The 21,291-nt window shown below is 41.6% G+C and overlaps 1 protein-coding gene across 1 annotated transcript in view; it reads left to right on the top strand.

Moving 5' to 3' along the window:
* USH2A (usherin) overlaps window positions 1–21,291 on the top strand; it is a 593,484-nt gene that overhangs the window by 550,529 nt on the left and 21,664 nt on the right. Inside the window, exons 61-66 of the mRNA XM_075863335.1 lie at window positions 5,868–6,092; window positions 7,965–9,478; window positions 9,883–10,183; window positions 16,023–16,232; window positions 16,913–17,151; window positions 20,444–20,661. Coding sequence (XP_075719450.1) covers window positions 5,868–6,092; window positions 7,965–9,478; window positions 9,883–10,183; window positions 16,023–16,232; window positions 16,913–17,151; window positions 20,444–20,661 — 2,707 coding nt within the window. The remainder of the gene's footprint in view (window positions 1–5,867; window positions 6,093–7,964; window positions 9,479–9,882; window positions 10,184–16,022; window positions 16,233–16,912; window positions 17,152–20,443; window positions 20,662–21,291) is intronic.

Below are 21,291 nucleotides of genomic sequence, written 5' to 3'. Positions count from 1 at the left end.
ATGGAGAAATGGACATTTCAAAGCCATTCTCTATCTAGCAAGTTCATTTTACCATTAATAAAATTTCTCCACCGTTCTTGTCTCTGTGACGAACAGAAAAATTATTCAGTGTGGACGTCAAGAAAAAAATCACTTTACTACCAGTGCGAAAGGAAAAGATAGATAGATAGATAGATAGATAGATAGATAGATAGATAGATAGATAGATAGATAGATAGATAGATAGATAGATAGATAGATAGATAGATAGATAGATGGATAGATATGAAGATAGATAGATAGATAGATAGATAGATAGATAGATGTGAAATAGATATATCTAGATAATAAACAGGTACTTGACAATAAGATAATCACAAAGCGTCCCCCTCTTGGAGTTCCTAGTGATCAGCTGTTAACTGTAAAAAAAAATAATAACTTGGCAATAAGTGTTTAACTGCAGCGCCACCACAGGGCAAATTAAGCATTACACAGTGTCCATTCAAACCAATGGTTGGTCTGTGTAATACAGAACAGGACAGGTCCTCCAGAGAGAGAGAGATGTTCTTTGTTACCGTTTTCCACTATGACCAAGAGATGAGGATCCTGGACATCAGACCCCCCCCCCCCCTATTAACTTAGAATTCCCTAATATTATATATGGAAATGGATTTTCAAAACTAGACAATTTCTTTCAAGGTTTAGTCCCACAATTAAATAAAACATTTTGCTATTAGATCACTCAAAACCGAACAATTTTTCAAATGAAATCCTTCTGTGTGTAGATATTGCTGTTCTAGCTATAGTAGTCCCCTGCGTCCCATGACGTGCGATCGTCACTCAAGAGCAGAGAAGACCGGTCGCGGAAACCAGGACACGACCATGGTTAAGGAGCGCCCAGCGGACACTTGCCATCTAATTAGCATACGGCGTATCATCGATTAAAACTTTGTTTTCTCAGTTCTACCAGCAGTATGATCAGCCATATAGATATGTTTAAACTTTTTTCTACATTACCCATATAGCGTTGTTAGCAATTTGGGAATGAAGGGGGGGGGGGGGTTAAAAACGGCTGACAGACGCCCTTTAAAAAACCAAGCTATAAAATGTCCCTCGCCCATAAAACTATCAATTTAGTCCTTGTCTAATCACCATAAAGCCTCTCTCCTTCCTAACAGCGCACAGCTTAATTTTTCGCCACCAAAATTTGATTTCTAATATGAATTTTCTAAATTTGAACCCCTTCTTCGTAACTCTTCATTACACATTTTAAGCGAATTGTGACCGAGGCTCCAGAAAAAATATATATTTTTTTTTTTTTGAAGATTAGAAGCCATAAATGTTTATTAAAAGAATCTATAATGAAATCAGTTTTGTTGTGTTTTAATAGCTGCCTTGAGTGTGTTAGATAAGTGAGCGAGAGTTGTTAATCATTAAGTACTCGGGTTGCAAAAAGTATTTGATAGTATTGCCACCTAGGGGCCGAAAGGAACTCTCCACGCTGGAATAAAACGTAATTGAACAGGTGCTGCTATTGACAATATGCATATGTTTTTGCTTTATTGCCCACATGCTAACCATGTTTCTTCTAGTAAAAGATACTTCTAAAATCTCCCCAGGCAACTGGCAGCTTTATATATAATCTGTTAGAGGTGATTACTATTTGCATTGCAGAAGACGCCTCCCAGTCGCGGCCGCTGTTCCTCTGTAGACCCGTCCAGACCCCCTTCTATATGATTTGTACATTATTCATCTTCCATGTGTTTGTCCAGTTTCCACTGTAAACAAACCATTCATCATACGGAGCTATTCCCTTCAATGTGCACAGAATACATTTTTAATTTTTCATGAAGCTACTAATCATATTACCGGAAAGATTAAGATGTCTGCAAAAAGTGGAGCGTTTCTTAAGTGATGAACTGTAGGAGATGCGAGATTTCAATTTCTTCATATTTGTAGAACTATAATTGTTTGTATTGTCCCTTACAGTGACCTTGTCTCGCAATTATTGCTTTGTACGAGTCTATGGATGTACAGATGTAGCCATCTTGATCTTGACTTTTAACGCATTAAATACATTGTGTCAAGAAACTTTAACTTGACTTTTTCAATGGCTTTTGTTGTGTGATATCGCGCTGCAGCCAGGTATCAGAGTCCAGATCAACTTGGCTACATCTGTATGGCCAGAGTTATGAGGCCTGTGAGGAGACCGGCTCATGGCTTGTGTTGTGTGATATCACGCTGCAGCAAGGTATCGGAGTCAAGATCAACTTGGCTACATCGGAATAGCCAGAGTTATGAGGCCTGTGAAGAGACCGGCTCATGGCTTGTCTTGTGTCCAGGATAATGATATATACACCAGTTCTAAATTCTGGGCATATTTTAATTCTGGCTGACAGGACCTGTTGTGCTTCTCACCGGAGAAGTGGATCCTCTAAGACACTATCGGTTTAGTGCTGGGTAGATTGGGGTGCGGAGTCTAAGGAATCTCCCCGGTCTTCACGCTTTCGGTCTTCACCCTTAAAGTTGTCCAGTCCCAAAAAAATGAATGGCCTACTGTCAGGATAGGCCATTAAAATCGGATCGGTGAGGGTCAGACTACCGGTACCCCCGACGATCAGCTGTTTTGAAGGGGCCGGGCCGCTCGTATGAGCGCTGCTTCCCCTTCAACACCTTATATACTCGTACTGTGAATTGCCGACACACTGGTAATGGCGGTTCACAGTATTACAGCCTTCTCCCAATTAAATGAATGCGAGAAGACTGTAAAACTGTGAACCGCCGCTACAAGTGTGTTGGCGATTCACAGTATGAGCAGTGAGAGTAATGAAAAGGAAGCAGCGCTCGTACGAGCGCCGCCATGGTCTATTCAAAACACCTGATCAGCAGGGGTGCCGGGAGTCGGACTCTACTGATCAGATGTTGATGGCCTAAGGCGCTACCGGTTTGTCCATGTAATGAAGGACAAGACAAGCCATCAATTTCCTATGACTAGACAGCCCTTTTAATTGAGGTACAGTATGGACTTTTCCACTCGGATTCCCACGTCGCAGTCCTCAGAATATTCACTGATTGGCAGGGAGCGCGTTGTCTAAAAGAACTTATAGAGAAGGCAGGAATGTAGCCAGGGGTCATCAACGGATTAGTAGTCGGGAACAGTGGCGGATTAAGTAGATCATAGGCCCTGGGCTGTTACCCAAATTTGGGACCCCCTTCCGCACCGCGGCCCTGCCCCGCCGTAACTATTTTTAACACTACCTTTTTGGGCAAGCATTAACAAATGGGTGTTACGATTCCCCTTGTCACAGGGCTGTGTCCCTACATACTGACCGTGTCACACTGTGCTGGGACACATCCTCCTGACAAGGAGAATTGTCTATCAGTCCTGGACTGCAGAAGGACTTTTTGTGAAATACAAGGATTTCCTATAATAAACATGTCAGGAGAGGTGACAGATTCTCCATAAATCTAGTGACTCACAGGTGACGACGTTTCAGATTCTAGTAGTTTTTTTCCTCTTTTCTTCTCCATCCGGTCCAAAGCTCATGACGACTCCTCCCGCCCATGACCCATTTCTGCAGAATTTGCCACTCAGATGTCTTCGGCTCCTCAGTTTTCCAACATTTCCACACCTATAAACGAAAGTAAAATTATCATGGTGCCACATACTGTGCCCCTAAATATAATAGCACCAAACACTGCACGCCTGAATATAATAATACCATACACTGTAACACCACATACACACAGCCCCTGTAGATATTACACACCCCCATAAATAGCGCCACACAGCCCCCTGTAGATATCACACATTCCCCCTATAGCTAGCACCACACACTTCCCCCCGTAGAGAGCGTTAGACAGCCCCTATAGATAGCGCCATACAGCCCCCCTGTAGAGAGCGCCACACAGCCCTCCCCATCTTGTAAATAACGCCACAGAGCCCCCACTGTAAATAGCACCACACACATACCGCTGTGGATAGCGCTACACAGCCCCCTTGTATATAGTGCTACACAGCCCTCCCCCTTTGTACATGTCACACAGCACTCCCCCCTTTGTATATAGGGCCACACAGCGCTCCCCCTTGCATATAGGGCCACATAGCGCTCCCCTTTGTATATAGGGCCACATAGCGCTCCCCCTTGTATATAGTGCACACAGCGCTCCCCCCTTTGTATATAGTGCCACACAGCGCTCCCCTCCCCCCTTGTATATTGGGTCACACAGCACTGCCCCCCTTGTATATAGTGTAACGGAGAAATCCCCCCCTTGGATATAGTATCACAGAGCACTCCCCCCCTTTGTATATAGTGTCACACAGTGCTCCTCTCCCCCTTGTATATAGGCCCACACAGCACTACCCTCAACCTTGTATATAGACCCACACAGCGCTATCCTCCCCCTTGTGTATATAGGGCCACCCCCTTGTATATAGTGTAACGGAGAACCCCCCCCCCCTTGTATATAGTGTCACGGAGCACTCCCCCCCCCCTCCTTGAATATATACAAAGCGCTACCCCACCTAAAAAAAAAATATATATTTTAGTTACCTTACCCCGTGGCGGCCGCACCAGCTGGACGCATGTGAATCCTCCAGACTAGACGCATGCGCAGACCGACGTGATGCATTACCTCATCACGCCGGCCTGCGGAGGGAGTCTTCCCAGCGCCTTATAGGCTGCAGGCCTAACGTGGCTGCAGCCTATAATATTAATTTGTATCGGAGTCCTGAGGACTCAGATACAAATTAATGTGCCTGCCGCTAGCACCGGGCCCCCTCCGGTGCTAGCGATGCCACCGGGCATGAGGGGGCCCGTGCGGTCATGTGCGGTTCGCCCTAATGATGATCAGCCACTGATCAAGAAGTACCGAGCCGGTGGATGAGACAAAACCATATTCCGGTGTGAGGCCAGGGGTCCATACCAGGAGTAGAACCACAGGAACCACAGCATGAATGATGAGATCTGATAAAAGGAATCTGGCACGTTGATCAGCTTAATGTGTCCACCATTTTTTTTAATAATGCAAATAGGTTAGAAATTTTGTGCTGAATTAATTTCTTAATATTGTTTTCAGATACATACCTCCAAATCCACTATATAGACATATTGTTAGATGATATAATTATGTCTGCCTGCATCGACCACTAGGGGGAGCTTACTGCATACAATTTATACATTGAACTCAATAATAAGACAGTAAGCAGTAAGCTCCCCCTAGTGGCGTCTACGGGATTTTGCAATCTTCACCTTAAAACGCAACTCACAGCGGTATGGATATTGTGCAGGGATTCCCCAGGTCATGTCCCTGGAGTAGTCTCGCTGACTGCTAGCAGACAGTAATTCCGTGGTGAGGTAGTACACTCGTAGCTGTACAAATCCGAGGTCAGGACTGGCAGAGTTCATACAACATAATAAGATAGATACAGGTTAGGGCAGGCAGCGATGTCAAGACAGAGTCAAGAATCAGTCCGGGTCACATCCAAAAAAAGCAAACCACAAAAACCTACACAAATAAACAGGATTCAAAGAACCTTGTTGCTCAGGCAATATGTGGTTGTTCTATGTAGGCCTGTACCTTTAAGATGTAGCAGAGCTCACACATGTAGGGGCTATGACCGGCGTCCTCTTATACATGGTATAACCCACACCTTCTACTTATCTAATTCATAGTTTTTCTTGACTATTTACTAGATCCACATTTTGGTTGAAGTGCTTCCTATTGGGTGACACTTTGCCCCTTCTTCCTTCTTAGCCCTTACATTTTGCAGAAAGTTTCATTTTTATAATCCCACTGATAAATTACAATTTCGCTAAACATTTACATTGTAAAGAACTGTTAGATCCGCGTGTAATCCCTATATGTTGTGTCTGTCTTTGTTTTAGGGAACGACATATCAGGCTGAAGTTTTTGGGTTGCGTCCTTCTTCACTGTACCACATCTGTATTAAGGCGACCAATAGCGCTGGGACCGTGTCCAGTACGTGGATATCCATCAAGACGTGGGAGGCCGCACCGGATGCCCTTAACTTCACCGTGGACAAGACAGAGAATGGCAGAGCATTACTCCTCAGATGGTCTCAGCCCGCCAGAACAAACGGAGTATTGGTGGTAAAGTATTATTTCTGTAATGAAGATTGTTCCCATAACTGTAGATACACATCATTAACCCCTTCTTGTAAAGTGTGCCGCTTATTACGTAACTTATAACTCTGCTCTCTCAATTAAAAGTCCCACAACCTTCAATTATTGGCATCTCGACTCTAAAACATTTCCCACATTCGTCCTTTTTTAAGAAACCTACCATCTTTCCGGTTTCCTAAACTTTTCCACTTGACTTATCAATCTCCTCTTGTTCTTCATATGCCATCTCCCTGTGTCAACCTTATGTTTTTCTCATAGTTGACCACTAGTGGCTGCTGTTTCACTGTGAACAATGTATGCTGCACTTCCACACTTGACCATTGGAGGGTGCTATTTGCCCTTAAACTTTTCCCGTTTCCCAAGATAGTTAATGTTGTTGCTAATGGAAGCCATCTTGTTTTTTGATGGGCCTACTTAGAGGATCTGTCACTTCTCCAGACATATTTGTTTTAGTAAATACTTGTATTCCACATGAAATGGTCATTCTTGAGCATATTTTCTTAGAACTCTACATTCCTCCATTATTCCTCCTGTTGTTACCAGTTGTTACCCTACACTGACAATGTCCAATCAGTGCTGACAGAGTGAGATTTGTAGGGACACGCCCCTTTGACAAAAGGGATAACAACACTGAGTTGTCAATTTATTCAATTTTCAGGAGGAACAACAGAGGAACAGCACAACGCAGAGGTCTAGGAAAAGATCCTCCAGAATTGTTATTTTTTGGGAAATACAAGTATTTACTTAAACAAACATGTCAGGAGAGGTGAAGTCCAAACAGTCCTTGTGTATTGCGACTTGTTCCAGTCTCGTGCCCCCTTGAGAAATAACTTTGCCAGACTGTTCTTGCTTCTTTGCTGGATTAACTTCCATCATTCTGGCTCTTCTGAGGACGTTTTCCCAGCTCAGGAATTTTGATCTTTCATAAAAATAAGAAGCAAGTCCAGAATTGCAATTGTCCAACAACGAATGAGTAATTTGCATAGGTGACTAGCTGGTGCCCTATTACTTTAATGTTGGCGGATCCTGTTGCTTTTGGTTGGATATGCCAACCAGCTCATGTGTATGAGGACTGTCGGAAAACCTTGATCTCTTATACGGAGAGAATTTACCAATTGGAGAATTTATGACCAGCTCATGCATTTGTCCCCTTAGATGAGTTGCTCTCTCTCATCCAGAAGTTATCAATGATCTATCACCAGCTTAAGTCAGATATGTAAAGTCGATCAGGAGTATAAATGATCATTGATGTCTGTTTACTAAAGTTGTGTACAGTGTACCATTGATCAGTGTGTTTGGTGCAACTTTGTAATTACTTTTTATTTAAAAATATCTTGACTCTTTCAGATACAGCTGCTTTGTATTCTGTAAAGATAGAAACTGTATAGAGCGCTGAAACCTGTATCTGTCAGGTCAGTGGGACTGACGGGTTCAGTGTCAGTGGGTCGAGCTGTTACCGATCACATCTAAGTTGACCTAACCCGTCAGTCCCACGGGCCTGACGGGTTCAGGTCTTAGCACAAGATACAGCTGCTCTGTATACAGGATATAAAGCAGCTGTATCTCAAAAAGTAAAAATCATTTTTAATAAAAAGTAATTATAAAGTTGCACCAAACACACTGCTAGACATTTATATTAGAAAAAAACAACTTTAACTAGATGTGGAAGTCACAGCACATTGTGCAAAAATAGGGTAACATAACCATGCCTAGCTTATGGATTCGTCAGTGGAAGACATACATAAAGTCGTGTATACATCAATGGAACAATAATGACCACTTCGGTAGGGGAACATGATCTAGTCTTACCTGTACATTATGAATGTTTTTGTTTTTCAGATGTATAACGTATATAGTGATGGCAACCTCGAATACAGTGGCCTATCCCAACAATATTTGTTCAGTCGCCTTGAACCCTTTACAGTCTACACCTTGGTACTTGAATCATGTACCGCAGCCGGTTGCACCCAGACTTTCCCTTATCGTGTCCAGACAGAAGAAGCTTCTCCAGGATCTCAGCTTCCACCCCAAATTAAATTACTTAATGCTACCCACATTCAACTAAACTGGTCACCTCCAGTACAACCAAATGGAAAAGTCATAAAATATGATATCATTAAAAGGTCCACACAGGAAAATGCTTTGGGGACCCGCAAAAACTTGGCTGAAAGTGTTGTTTTTAGTGAGGTGAACATGGAGCCTATGGTGTTTACCTATACAGATGGAGGACTGAAACCTTGGACGGATTATGAATATAAAGTCCGTGCATGGAACTCTGTTGGATACACAGATAGTACATGGACACTTGGTCAAACCAGTCAAGCAGCACCCACTTTTATTCTTCCGCCTAAGTTATTCTATGGTACTCAAAATCCCAACCATATCATTATACAGTGGACCAAGCCAGAAGAAGACAATGGGAAGATATTGTATTACAAGCTCCAGAAAAATAATATAACGTTACCCTTTAATTTTGACTATGCAACATTGAATTATACAGATGATGATTTGTTTCCTTATTCCGAGTACACTTACTCCATAGTAGCCTGTACATTAGGAGGTTGTACCATTAGTGATCCTACACATATGAGAACCTTAGAAGGTCCACCAGGTGCACTAAATCCACCGAGAATTGAGGCCCTTAGTGCAACAGAAGTCAACGTCTCTTGGTCTCCACCACCAATACAGAATGGGGAAATCACTAAATACATTGCCAAAATTGATAATGAGACATGCTTTGCTGGGACAAGATTATCAATAGTCATATCCAATCTTCAACCCTTCACAAGCTATAATATTAGTCTGGTTGCCTGCACCAATGGTGGCTGTACGAATAGCTCGAATACATTGGTCAGAACAAAAGAAGCTCCTCCGTCACACATAAGAGAACCAAGTTTTACCGTTACCAGTGCACAGTCCATTAAGATCTCATGGCAAAGTCCAGATAAACCTAATGGTGAAATCACAAACTATGAGCTACGTAGAGATGGTCAACTGACTTATGTTGGTTTGGAAACCCACTATCATGACTTTGGGTTGGAACCAGGAACAGAATATTCCTACACTATACAAGCCAGCAATAGCCAGGGGAGTTGTATTAGCGCACCTGCAAATATGAAGACCCATTCGTCCTCACCTTCTGGTATGGAAGCACCTAGACTTCATGGAAAAAGTGCTCAAGAGATATTGATAAGTTGGAAAGCTCCTCTGAAACCTAATGGACACATACTTAATTATACTCTTCATGTTCATCACCCAGCTGAAATGAAGGCTATACAGTATACATTTAACAGCTCTTATATTTCTCAGAATGACCACTCATTTGTGATAAAGGACCTGAAACCATATACCCAGTAAGTTCAAACATATTGTTGATGGATTTAGACATAGATAGCATGTGGAAATGACCAACATGATGTCCATGTTGGGCTTAAGGATGGGCAGATGTCTTCCAAACCATTGTTGAAAGTGAGATATCTGCCCGTCCATGGGCCCATGGTAGGGAAGGCGCCATCACAAATTTTACATTGGGACCCAGGAGCTTCATGTTTCAACTCTATGGTTATCCTCAGATAAGTATCTGGAAAACATTAGGACTGGGCAGTAAGAAAGCAAAGAGTTTTATTTCATGTCCACAAGAACATCCATATGAGGAAACCTAGAGCTATGACTTTAATTGTCCCCATTCTGCTTTCTCCTGATATTTAATGATGCATATATATATATATTAACACAACATCAATTTTATGTTTTTTAGGTATGAGGCAAGAGTTGAAGCCTGCACTCTGCTTGGATGTGCTGTTAGTGAGTGGGTGACTGGTCATACCTTGGACGCTCTGCCAGAATCACAACCTGCCCCAATAATTGATGTACAGAAAAACAACCAAGCTCCATTACTGGCTTGGAATGGTCCCAAAAACCCAAATGGGAAAATCATACGATATGATGTCTATCGAAGGAGAATAAAGGAAATCATGACCACAGATTTGGTCTTCAATGGGTCCGCATTGTCATTTCAGGATGCGGATTTGCTGCCATACACAGAGTATGAGTATCAGGTATGACGTCCATTGTTCTCAGATGGTCGAGAGGGCAATTAAGCTATTTAGCTTATTTAAGTGGAATTTGAATGTGATATCTCCCCTCGGTAAATAAATTTGCTTTAATAGGGCAAATGGCAACCAACAGAAGACAACCTCTTTACATATAGGACATCTACATCTTTCAGCCATAACATTGAAACCGTCAGACTTGTTTTTCCAGCACATCCCACAGATGCTCCAGCGGAGTGAAATCTGGGGAATTCGGAGGCCAAGTCAACACCTTAACTCTTTGTCATGTTCCTCTAACCATTTACTGAGCAATATTTGCAGTATGGGAGGGAACATTATTCTGCTGAAAGAGGCCACTGCTATTAGGTAATACCGATACCATTAAGGGGTGGACTTGGTGTTCAGAAATGTTTATGTAGGTAGAAAGTGTCAACGTAACATCCACGCGACTGTCGGGACCCAAGTTTTCCCAGCAGAACATTGCCCAGAGCATCACACTGCCTCCGGCAGCTTATCTTCTTCCTATAGTCCATCCTGGTGCCATCTCTTGCCCAGGTAAGTGACGCACCCGGCCATCCACATGATGTAAAAGAAAAACAAGATCCATCAGACCAGGCCACCTTCTTCCATTGCTCCATGGTCTAGCTCTGATGCTCACGTGCCAATTGTAGGTGCTATTGAAGGTGGGCAGGGGCCAGCATGGGCAATGTGACCTGTTTGTGGCTACGCAGCCCCATCGCAAGCTGCGATGCTCTGCGTGTTCTGACACCTTTCTATCATAGCCAGCAGAGTTTTTTTCAGCAATTTCTGCTACACTACCATAGCTCTTCTGCGGGATCAGACCAGAGGGGTTAGCCTTCACTCCCCACGCGCATCAATGAGCCTTAGGTGCCCATAATCCTGTCTCCGGTTCACCGGTTGTCCTTTCTTGGACCACTTTTGGTAGATACTAACCACTGCATACCAGGGACACCCCAGAAGACCGGTCATTTTTTAGATGCTCTGACCTAGATGTTTAGAAATCGCAATTTGGCCCTTGTCGCTCAGATCCTGACACTTGTCCATTTTTTCTGCTTCTAACACATCGACTTCAAGAACTGAGTGATCACTTGCTGCCTAATATATCTCACCCATTGTCACCCCTATAAAGGGATAGTCATTCCTATTCACTTCACCCATCAGTGGTTTTAATGGTATGGCTGAAGTGTACAGTGTCAGACTGGGGTGTTTTGGGGCCACCACTACCCACCTATACAGAACAAGTGCTAGCCATGATATTTTTATCATTGCACGTAGAATGTTCATGTTATCAAAGACTAAATTATTTGTGATATAACCTTCTGTAAATATGTGGTAAACCCCATCAGCCAGTCGTCCTCTCTGCTGTCTTCAGCTACAAGTTTGCCTAATGCTGGACCTCATGGGCTCGGCTTTGGATTGTACCACCAAAGGATCCTCTGGTCTTCAGTTTGGTCATTCTGACCCCAAACCTTTACCTAATATCTTATTGGTGGGGTAAACCCTGTTCAAATTCAAATTTTATGCAAATTTACATTTACAGGTTGGATGTTTCTCCACCTTTTAACTAATTTGGAACATTTTATCATTATCCATAAGAACAAATTATTTTCTTTTGTCCCTGCACACAGATATTCCGGACGCAGCCGGAGCCATTAGGAACTGCTAGCATGAAATATAAAATAGGTCTGTTGAGTAGACACCGGGGAAAGTGCTATGGGGCAGCTATTTATTCACTGTGGATGAATTGATATGATTTCCTTGATTGTGTATTTTTATTTATGAGGCATAATTTATGAGCAGTGAAAAGCAAACTAAGATGAGTGATGACTGGAAGGAGCAGGGGAGATAAATCACCGGCAGCTGAAGAACTGGTGATTTTGATCGAATCTATTGAATCAGCTGTTGCCCTTAGCTATTAAAGATATTGGAAAGACCTTTTAATATGTCCTTATCGCTCTCGTGGGAAAACCATAACTATTTCATTACGCACCCATAGGAAACAGATTATTAAATGACTTGCCTTAAGTGTTTTGTATTCCCTTATTTGTACTGGTTTTATAGTTTTTTTTGTGTTGCTCACTTGTTTTACAATGCTAAGTAATGGGAATGTCGACTTATTGTAAAATTCTTTATTTTCTATTATGTGTAGTTTTATTTCATCTAAGTGAAGCTCCTCCTTAGATTATCATTGGTTATAGAGCCATATAGTAAATATTTACTATCTTTGTACTTTTGTATCTTTTGCTCTTTTTAGTTTTTATGTTCTTAAGTTTTATGTACACCGAAAACCAAGGACCTTGTATGGTAGAGTCCTTATAGATCCCTAGTACGGAGCCGTAGGCACCCAATGTAGAGCCTCAGGGTTCACAACAGTATTATGATTTACGTTGTATAGATCCCTAACAACCTGCTATGGACTTAATGCGGCACAAGTGCTTATAAGTCAGTTATACGGACTCGTAAGGACTCTGTATGAAGCCGTATGCCGCATAAAAGAACAATCTCCTGTGGTAACATGGAGACAGTCAACAAGCTGCTGTTGATGGATAATGTATTGTTATTATATATCTCTACTTAGTACTTTGTGTACATGCTTCCTACTATGAATGGGCTGCAGATCTGATTGGGTTAATGGGGTTTTACACTGGGCGATTATCAGGCAGAACGCTCGATGCCGATAATTTCCCTGTGTAAACAGGGCAGCGATCAGCAGATGAACGAGCAAACGCTCGTTCATCTGCTGATCGTATTGTTTTAAAAAAAAGTAAAATATTATCGTTGTCGGCAGCACATCTTGGTGTGTAAACAGGGAGACGCGCTGCCGACAGGATAATAATGTATGGGGGCGAGCGATCAGAGTAACAAGCGTCCCCATCCATAGCTCCTTGTGACAGGAGCAAATGAGCACCGATCAACGAGCTGTCTCGTTGATCGGTGCTCGCTGCATCGGTCAAAATCGGCCGGTGTAATAGGGCCATTCGTTACAATGGGCCCTAAAGAAATAGAGTCCCGTAATGCAAAAACTACCGTAGGTCTAGATATTCTAGAGTTTATAGAACCTTTAAAAGGGTTACCCCAGCTAGACAAACCTGTAACATAAGCCTTTGACGAATGGACGTAATAGAGGGAGGTCAGCTACCTGAACATATTACTAGGATTTGCCATTAATATGTGATTGGTGAGGATCCAACTTCTAGGACCCCATTAATCATGAACATGTAGGGACTAGACAACGTCACGCTGTGTTTGGCATTACAGCTCAGCCCATTCAAGAGAGTCGAGCTGACCTGCAATACTAGACTATGGGCGGAATAGATTAAAAGCTTTACACCTGTTATCGAGCATTAAAAAGTTGCACATTTTTGCACAAATCCTATTTGCGCTAAAAGTTTTGACTTTTTACTTCTCTGGCCACTTCACAAAAGTGGCGAGAAAAAGGAGGTGGGGTTTAGCAGGAGGGGCGGGGCATAACTAATGTTCGTTATGGCGCAAATCTACACCTGCCTTAAGCAGATGTAGATTTGCATTTCTGACGCACAGACAGCCAAACATACGCCAAATTTCTTAGGAGGTGTAATGTACTTAATAAATTTGGTGAATTTCCCGCCGACGCAAATTAGTTTAAGATTGGAGGTTCAAATGCCAATCTTAATATATTCCCCCCTTTAGAGCATGGACAAAGTCGACATTGTGTCTGGGGAAAAAGGGAAGGGGCACCTTTGTTTTTGTGATAGATGGGGATCTCATAAATCACATATCCTTGCACTATGCCATCGATCCTTATAATACGAAACCCCTTTAATAACAACTGCGACTGGAGTTGCTCCTTACAATTAACAGGCATATGTGAAGCTATGGGTTGGGATTGCAGTCACACCTGGCAATCCTGACTGAGACGGCCCAAAGGCCCCTGTGCCACACAAGGGGGCAGAAGTACTATAAATGGGCAATGCATAAGTTAAGGTACAATACTTTCCATATGTACAAGGCACGCGAATGCTATGAGGCCCAGGGAGGTCAGTTGGCACTGAACTGGGTCCCCCTACGCTGTCATAGCAGCTACCTGCAGATGCCACTAGTAGGAGCTCTCTCATTGAGTTTAATAACAGCTATATACATTCATATGCAGGTAGCTACCCCTGGTGGTGGCTCTATGCAGCCTGAATAATTAAATTTATCAAGCCAGAAAAAAACATATAAAATCAGATATTAATCAGCAGAGAACTGTGGACCTAAAAACAGAATTGTGCACATTAACTTTAATAAAGGTGTAGTACATTTAACGGACCTCTCTTGGGGAGCGGGGCCCATTCTGAATTTTGTTTTGGGACCCTATGATTTTTGTGTCTACTTTTGCATAGGTGTGATGACAGATCATGATGTCGGACACCACTATGTCTTCACTTGTTGGTATAATGCACTTGTAGCGACTATCACATATAGGTTAAAACAAAGTAACACAAAAAGTTAGGAATGAAAATAAAACCCATTCAAGCTGCTGTAAAAACTACAGAAACACAAAAGCTTACTAAGGAATATGTCTCAGAAAATCGCTTAGGCAGTCGTTTTGTATTGCCATTTAGATCAATCTTCCTGATTGATCACTGTGTAATTGGCCATTATTGAGCCTAATTTAACCCTATAAACCTTCCCATCCATATACTGCATCTAATGCAAGTGACATCCTACAAAGAACTTACTCATGCAAATCCCGACCCCATCTGACCTTTTGCAATATTCGTGTTTAATTATACAAATGATTTTTGATAAATAAGATTACACCTTCTTCCATATGTTTATTCGCTCCTTGATGAAAGCAAAATTTAATTTTCATGCAGATTTGGTGGAAATATGCTTAATAAGTGCTGAGTTTTATTTACTCCGCAAATCACTGGGTTTCTATTGGTAGGATAATGCAGACAATTCTGATGACTGAATATCTTTTAAACGCTGTCTGGGATCCCCAGTTTACATACAACTAGTATGTACAATACAATGCGGTGTAATAATCCCACATATGGAGTACAGATGTAGCAGAGCTGATTTTGTCATTTGACACAACTAATTGTGATATTACAATGTGGTTTTCCATAGGACTCCAAGAAAGCCTAATATGTCATAATGTACCAACAACGCAGCTGTAAAGAGGTAAAACTCAGTTCTGCTACATCTGCACTGATATAGTAGAGTTGAGTCTGCTCCACGCCTAGAAGGAAAGCTTCCTTATACCTTTGTACATTCTACAGACTACAGAGCTGAAATCTCCCAGAATTCCTTGTCTGCACAGAGCTTTCTGTGGTCATTTTCATTCTGGGAGTTGACGTCTTTACACCAGGCACTGTACAGTAATCTGATGTTGAATAAGCAAACTGTTCCCCTGCATTATATGACCTTAAAGGGGTTTTCTAGTCAATAAAAATTGATTGCCTATCCTCAGGATAGGCCATCAATAGCTGATGGGTCGGGGTCTGACTCCCGGGACTCACACCAATCAGCTGTTTTGAAGGGGGTGCAGCGCTCCTACGAGCAAATAGAAATTAGGGGGAAGCAGCTCTCATATGAGTGCTGCACCGCCTTCGAAACAGCTGATCGGCGGGGGTCCCGGGAGTAGGACCCCGACCCATCAGCTATTGATAGCCTATTCTCAGGATAGGCCATCAATATTTATTGGCTGGAAAACCCCTTTAAATAATCTGTTAAGGGTGTGTCTGATAGCGTATGTCGTCTGTTGCCAATGATGACCTGCAGAATTGTGAATACAGCTCTGGAGTATAATACATGCTGTAGCTTATTTTATAAGTAATGTAATGTATTTCTGCTGTAGGTGTGGGCTGTGAATTCTGCTGGAAGAACAGCCAGCTCCTGGGTTCATTGTAGGACTGGCCCTGCTGCACCGGAAGGCTTGCTGGCCCCCATTTTTCACAAAGTGTCTTCAACATTAGCAGTTGCAAATATAACCCCTCCAACTAAGCCAAATGGTGAGGTTATTCTCTACAGACTGTTCTATAGGAATGATATGGGAGAGGACACAGTGGTAAGCATGTATCATTCATCATTTATCCGATACTGTATCCATATACAAAGGCAATTACCCCTAAAATAAAGGAAAAAATCCCTTCATCAGCTCCACTCCGAAGCCCTGTCAACTTTTATCCGTCCCATTTTAAAGTCTCCAAAAAAGGGATGCAAGTTTTATAGAGACATTATTTTTTGCTTAATTTTGTAAGAAATTTCCATAAAAGGGTTGTGTTTAATTGATGACATATCACTAGAATGTGATGATCAGTGGGAGTTTGACCAATGTGACCCCAATGATCGATAGAAAAGAACCGTGCAACTTCATCCCCTTACGTCTCTGCTTTGTTTTTCCCGGAGGACGATTGACGGGCCCATTATAGTCTACGGCCGACCTTGTGGCCTCTGGAAAAAGCATGGCTGACCATGGACTATGATGGGTTGAACATTTGGCCTAATGGACATGACACCTTCCTATCACCACTGCCACTTCATTCTAGTGATTGGTGGGAGTCCCAGACCCCCACTGATCGGACATTGAAGATATATACTAGCGCTATAGTAATGTTTTTAGATAGGGAACCCCTTTTAATGATAATTATTCTTTCCCCTGAGCCTACACGGCCACTCCAGCAATCCAATCTTCTTCTGATCCATTATATAAGTGATAATAACAGCCGCATATTCTTATTTCCATAGGTGTCTGAAGGAACATCCAACCAGCAGACCATTCATGGTCTGAAGCCCTTCACTAATGTCTCTATAGGTGTTGAGGCCTGTACATGTCTGACATGTTGTAGTAAAGGTCCCGTATCTCGGCTGACGACTCTCTCAGCTTCACCTTCCCACCAGCGACCTCCACACATAACACACAAAACTTCAAGGGCAGTGTCACTGCAGTGGAGCGCGCCGGGGTCACCTAATGGCATTATTCAAAGGTAAGTGCCTAATTTCTGTGACATTTAGAAATATCTTATAATTAATTAACTAAATGTCATATTTCAGTCAAACGCGTGATATATTAACCGGCTGGCAGGGTGATTTTAATCATATCATGCTGTTCGTCTTTGGGATGTGTGAAGGAATCTATATATTTTTAAAACAGGGTGAACTATGAACATTTTTCATAATGTGGAGGGGAGGGGGGAAGGAGTCAATGAAAAAGTTGTATCTTCATGAGTGGATAACCTTGGGATCATAAGGAAAATTTTCTAGAATTTAGGTAGATTTGCGAAGGAGACACACAGAATATTAGAGAAGCCCTAATGCAATGATCAATGCTAAAACTTGTAGGTAACTTGCAAGTTCCTTCTGTCTCGAGTGTCAGAGGTGTAGCTAAAATTCATAGGGCCCGATTGCAAACTCCGGAGTGCCCCACCCCCACCTTGTTGACAGTAGCTGAACTGTAGTAATGCAAACAGCAGCATAACTACCGTATTTTTACTTGAGAATCCATCAAGGGACAGATCGTGGATTCATATATCAGGTCTTCTACACAAAGGAGAACCCACATAGGAGTGCTAGGTAGCAGAAAGCTACAACCTTATTTTTCTGCACAATAAGGAATGACGTTCCTGCACCTTGGTGGGCCCTTCAGCCTGCGGACCCCTTAGTATCTGCTATACGGCTACAGTTATGCCCGTGAACATCGAGGAACCTATCAGGAATTCTAAAGCAATAAACATGGGCCCATACAAGAATTGTACGGGAGTAGGAACTTTTACCAAAAACAGCTCCGCTCTTATGGGCACTGTATGGTATTGCAGCTGAGCTCCGTTCAAGTGAGGGGGGCTGAGCTGCAATACCAGACAACGGCCATGTACAAGAGTGGTGCTGTTTCTGAATATAAATTAGACCCTTTTTTCTAATTCTGTACAGGGATTTGGACCAAGGGTTCATATACCAGGTCGGGATACTAGGGTAATAAACACAGCGTCACACTTGTCACAAAGAATTGTACATATTGCTGAGCACCATGGCTTGTCTGAATTAATTTAGGGGTCTGGTTTGGGTTCTTGTCTAGATTTTGCATTACTGCTAAATCTACTTACAGTAGAGAGGTTCTTATTGCACATTTTGATCAAAATGAACCTCCCTATTGTAAGTAGATTTAGCAGTAGTGCATATTTATTTATATTTAGTGGCTTAGGTTACATTAGTGTTCGCAGTGTGCTCTCGCCATTTTCTTGTGTGCTGTATATTTGCAGTTACAGGTGTTCTTGCTCTTGTATACATGTTTTGTTTCATTTTGTTGGAATGTGTTGTTCAAACTTTTGTGTTTGTGATCCATATATGTGGGGTCAGTGACTGCCTCCATTTTTGATCTTGCACTCCTCCCATTCTGCCCTGGGTGATTTTAATTAGTTTAATGCTGGTTCCTACCATCTCCAAGTATATGTAGACTTAGCCCTAGTTCTGGGTGTATGTGCAGCATAGGTTCCCTTGAATAGAGGATGCCTTGTCGTGGCAGGTGGGCTCACACAATTTGATCAAAATGTGCGCTAAGAACCTCCCTATTGTAAGTAGATTTAGCAGTAATGCATATTTATTTATTTATATTTAGTGGTTTAGGTGGCGATAGTGTTCGCAGTGTGCTGTCACCATTTTCTTGTGTGCTGCATAAATTTGTAGTCACAGGCTTTTTTGCACCTGTATACATGTTTTGTTTCATTTTGTTGGAACATGCTGTTCAAACTTTTGTGTTTTGTTATGTTGTATGTGTGTATATATATATATATATATATATATATATATATATAAATCTCTATCAGTGCATTTTCCGCAATTTTCTAAATAATTAATAATTAATATTAATTAATATTAATAAAAAAACGACTAATATTTTTGAGATACAGCTGCTTTGTATACTGTATCCTTATGAACTTAGATGTGATCAATAGAAGCTCTATCCTGCGTGTCAGAGACACGCAGGACCTACTGCCAGTGCCGCTGTCCTGGCAGGTTCAGGTCTTAGTGCACGATACAGCTGATCAGTATACAGGATACAAAGCAGCTGTATCTCAAAAAGTAGAAACAATTTTTAATAAAAAGTATTTAGAAAGTTGCACAAAGCACACTGATACACGTTTTTATTATTGAAGAATGAAGTATAGAGCTGAGCCCGCTCCATACAATGCGGGTGTCGGCTGTATGTTACAGCTGACACTTCACAGTAACAAGCGGGATCGTGCTCGAGCGCAAAAAAATAAATATTAAAAGTTTAAAAAAACAAAAAAACTTTTCCCATTTTCCCCCTAAGGCATAGTAATTTTTTTTTATAAATAATCATAATTGGTATCGCTGCACTCGTAAAAGTCGGAACTATTACAATGTATTATTATTTAACCCGCACGGTGTGCGCCGTCAGAAAAAGAAAAATTAAACCACCAGCATCGCTATTTTTTAGTCACCTCATTTCCCACAAAGAATGGAATAAAAAGTAATCAAAACCTCGCATGTACCCCAAAATGGTAGAATTAAAAACCACAGCTTATCCCTGCAAAAAATAAGCCCTCATACCGTTAAATCGACGGAAAATATAAAAGTTATGGCACTCCGAATTTGGCGACACAAAATAAATTTTATTTTTCACAGTTAGTTTTTTCCTTGTAAAAGTAGTAAAATATAGGAAAAAAAACCGATATAAATTTAGTATCACCTTAATCATATTGACCCACAGAAGAAAGTTAACATGTCGTTTGTAATGTACAGTGAATTCCGTAAAAACTAAGCGCAAAAAACAATGGAGAAATACCCCACAAATATATTTTTTCCCCCATTTTGTAGTACATTATCTGGTAGAATAAATGGTACTATGAAAAACTACAACTCGTTCTACAAAAATCAATCCCTCGTAGGACTATATAGACGGAAAAATGAAAAAGTTCTGGCTTTTGGAAGGTGGGGAAGAAAAAAATGAAATTGAAAAATGGCTGCAGCGGGAAGGGGTTAAAGGTGTATATAAGCCTTTAAGATTTTTTTTCTTTAGGCGTTCCCCAATGCTAAAAAGGTAAAGAATCACTTACGAAGGAGGAAATTGGCTTCGAAGCATCCAAAAAAACACTGGACTACACCTCCTGGCATTGGGGACCAGGCATCGGATGGCCCATATTAGACAATAGGGAATGGGTGATAAATAAAATCATTGCATGAAGTTTATCCATCAAGTTATTGTAGTTTATGATAAGAATGTCGCCATTACTATATATTTTTTTCCATTTTTGGCTGCAGGTATGAAGTCCACACGCAAGAGACCTGTCCTCAGTCGGACCAAACTGTTGGAGTATCTTGCGCTGAAGGAGAGTTAGAAATGAAGTATTCTGGAGAGGAGGAATCCTGTGAAGTGCTAGCTCTACGGCCGTTCACCACATACAATCTGAGGGTGACTTGCTACAACGCAGAAGGGAGCACCAGTTCTGACTGGGTCAAATCTACAACCTTAAAAGAAAGTATGTCAAGAGTGTAAGAACTTATAAAGCCTTAGGAGTGTTTGATGGGTCATTTTAGGCGTCGGGCACATGGCGATTGTGATGGCTACACTGATACACTGTAACAAGCTCTCAGCTGTGCGAGCAGGACCAGGTCACGGTGGGTTTTCGGCTTTTGAATGAAGTCTGTACTTCGACTAGAATGTAATTGCAAATCAGTCATAGAAAAATCTGGTCTTTATTGGGGGTCTTCCGGGGAGGTCTCACTGTATGTGACCGGATCATTGGAATGAAGATATGTAAGTTTCGTATTTATCGGACTATTATTTCCATAATTGATCATGTAATTATTTTCTATGTGTATTGTGATTGGAGAGATAAATAGCCATGTCCTTGGCATGAGTACAAAGTTACTTTCATGAGATACGGTATGAATGAAACACTCCTTGATAATGAACCGGTCTACAGAAGTATTGATTAATTAGTTGGTAAAATGAAATATTATTCACAAATTGCTTTTTAGACGACATTTTTTTTTCCTTTGGAACAATCGGGAAGCGAGTTAATGGCTGAAAGAAAAGCGATACAAATGAGTGGGTGACACAACTGCATAATTGACTTACTTAGAAGCCCACTTTAAAGAAACATTTA

This window comes from Rhinoderma darwinii, chromosome 4 (genome assembly GCF_050947455.1).
Source record: "Rhinoderma darwinii isolate aRhiDar2 chromosome 4, aRhiDar2.hap1, whole genome shotgun sequence".
Lineage (NCBI taxonomy): Eukaryota > Metazoa > Chordata > Amphibia > Anura > Rhinodermatidae > Rhinoderma > Rhinoderma darwinii.
This window is presented reverse-complemented; position numbering and strand designations above follow the sequence as displayed.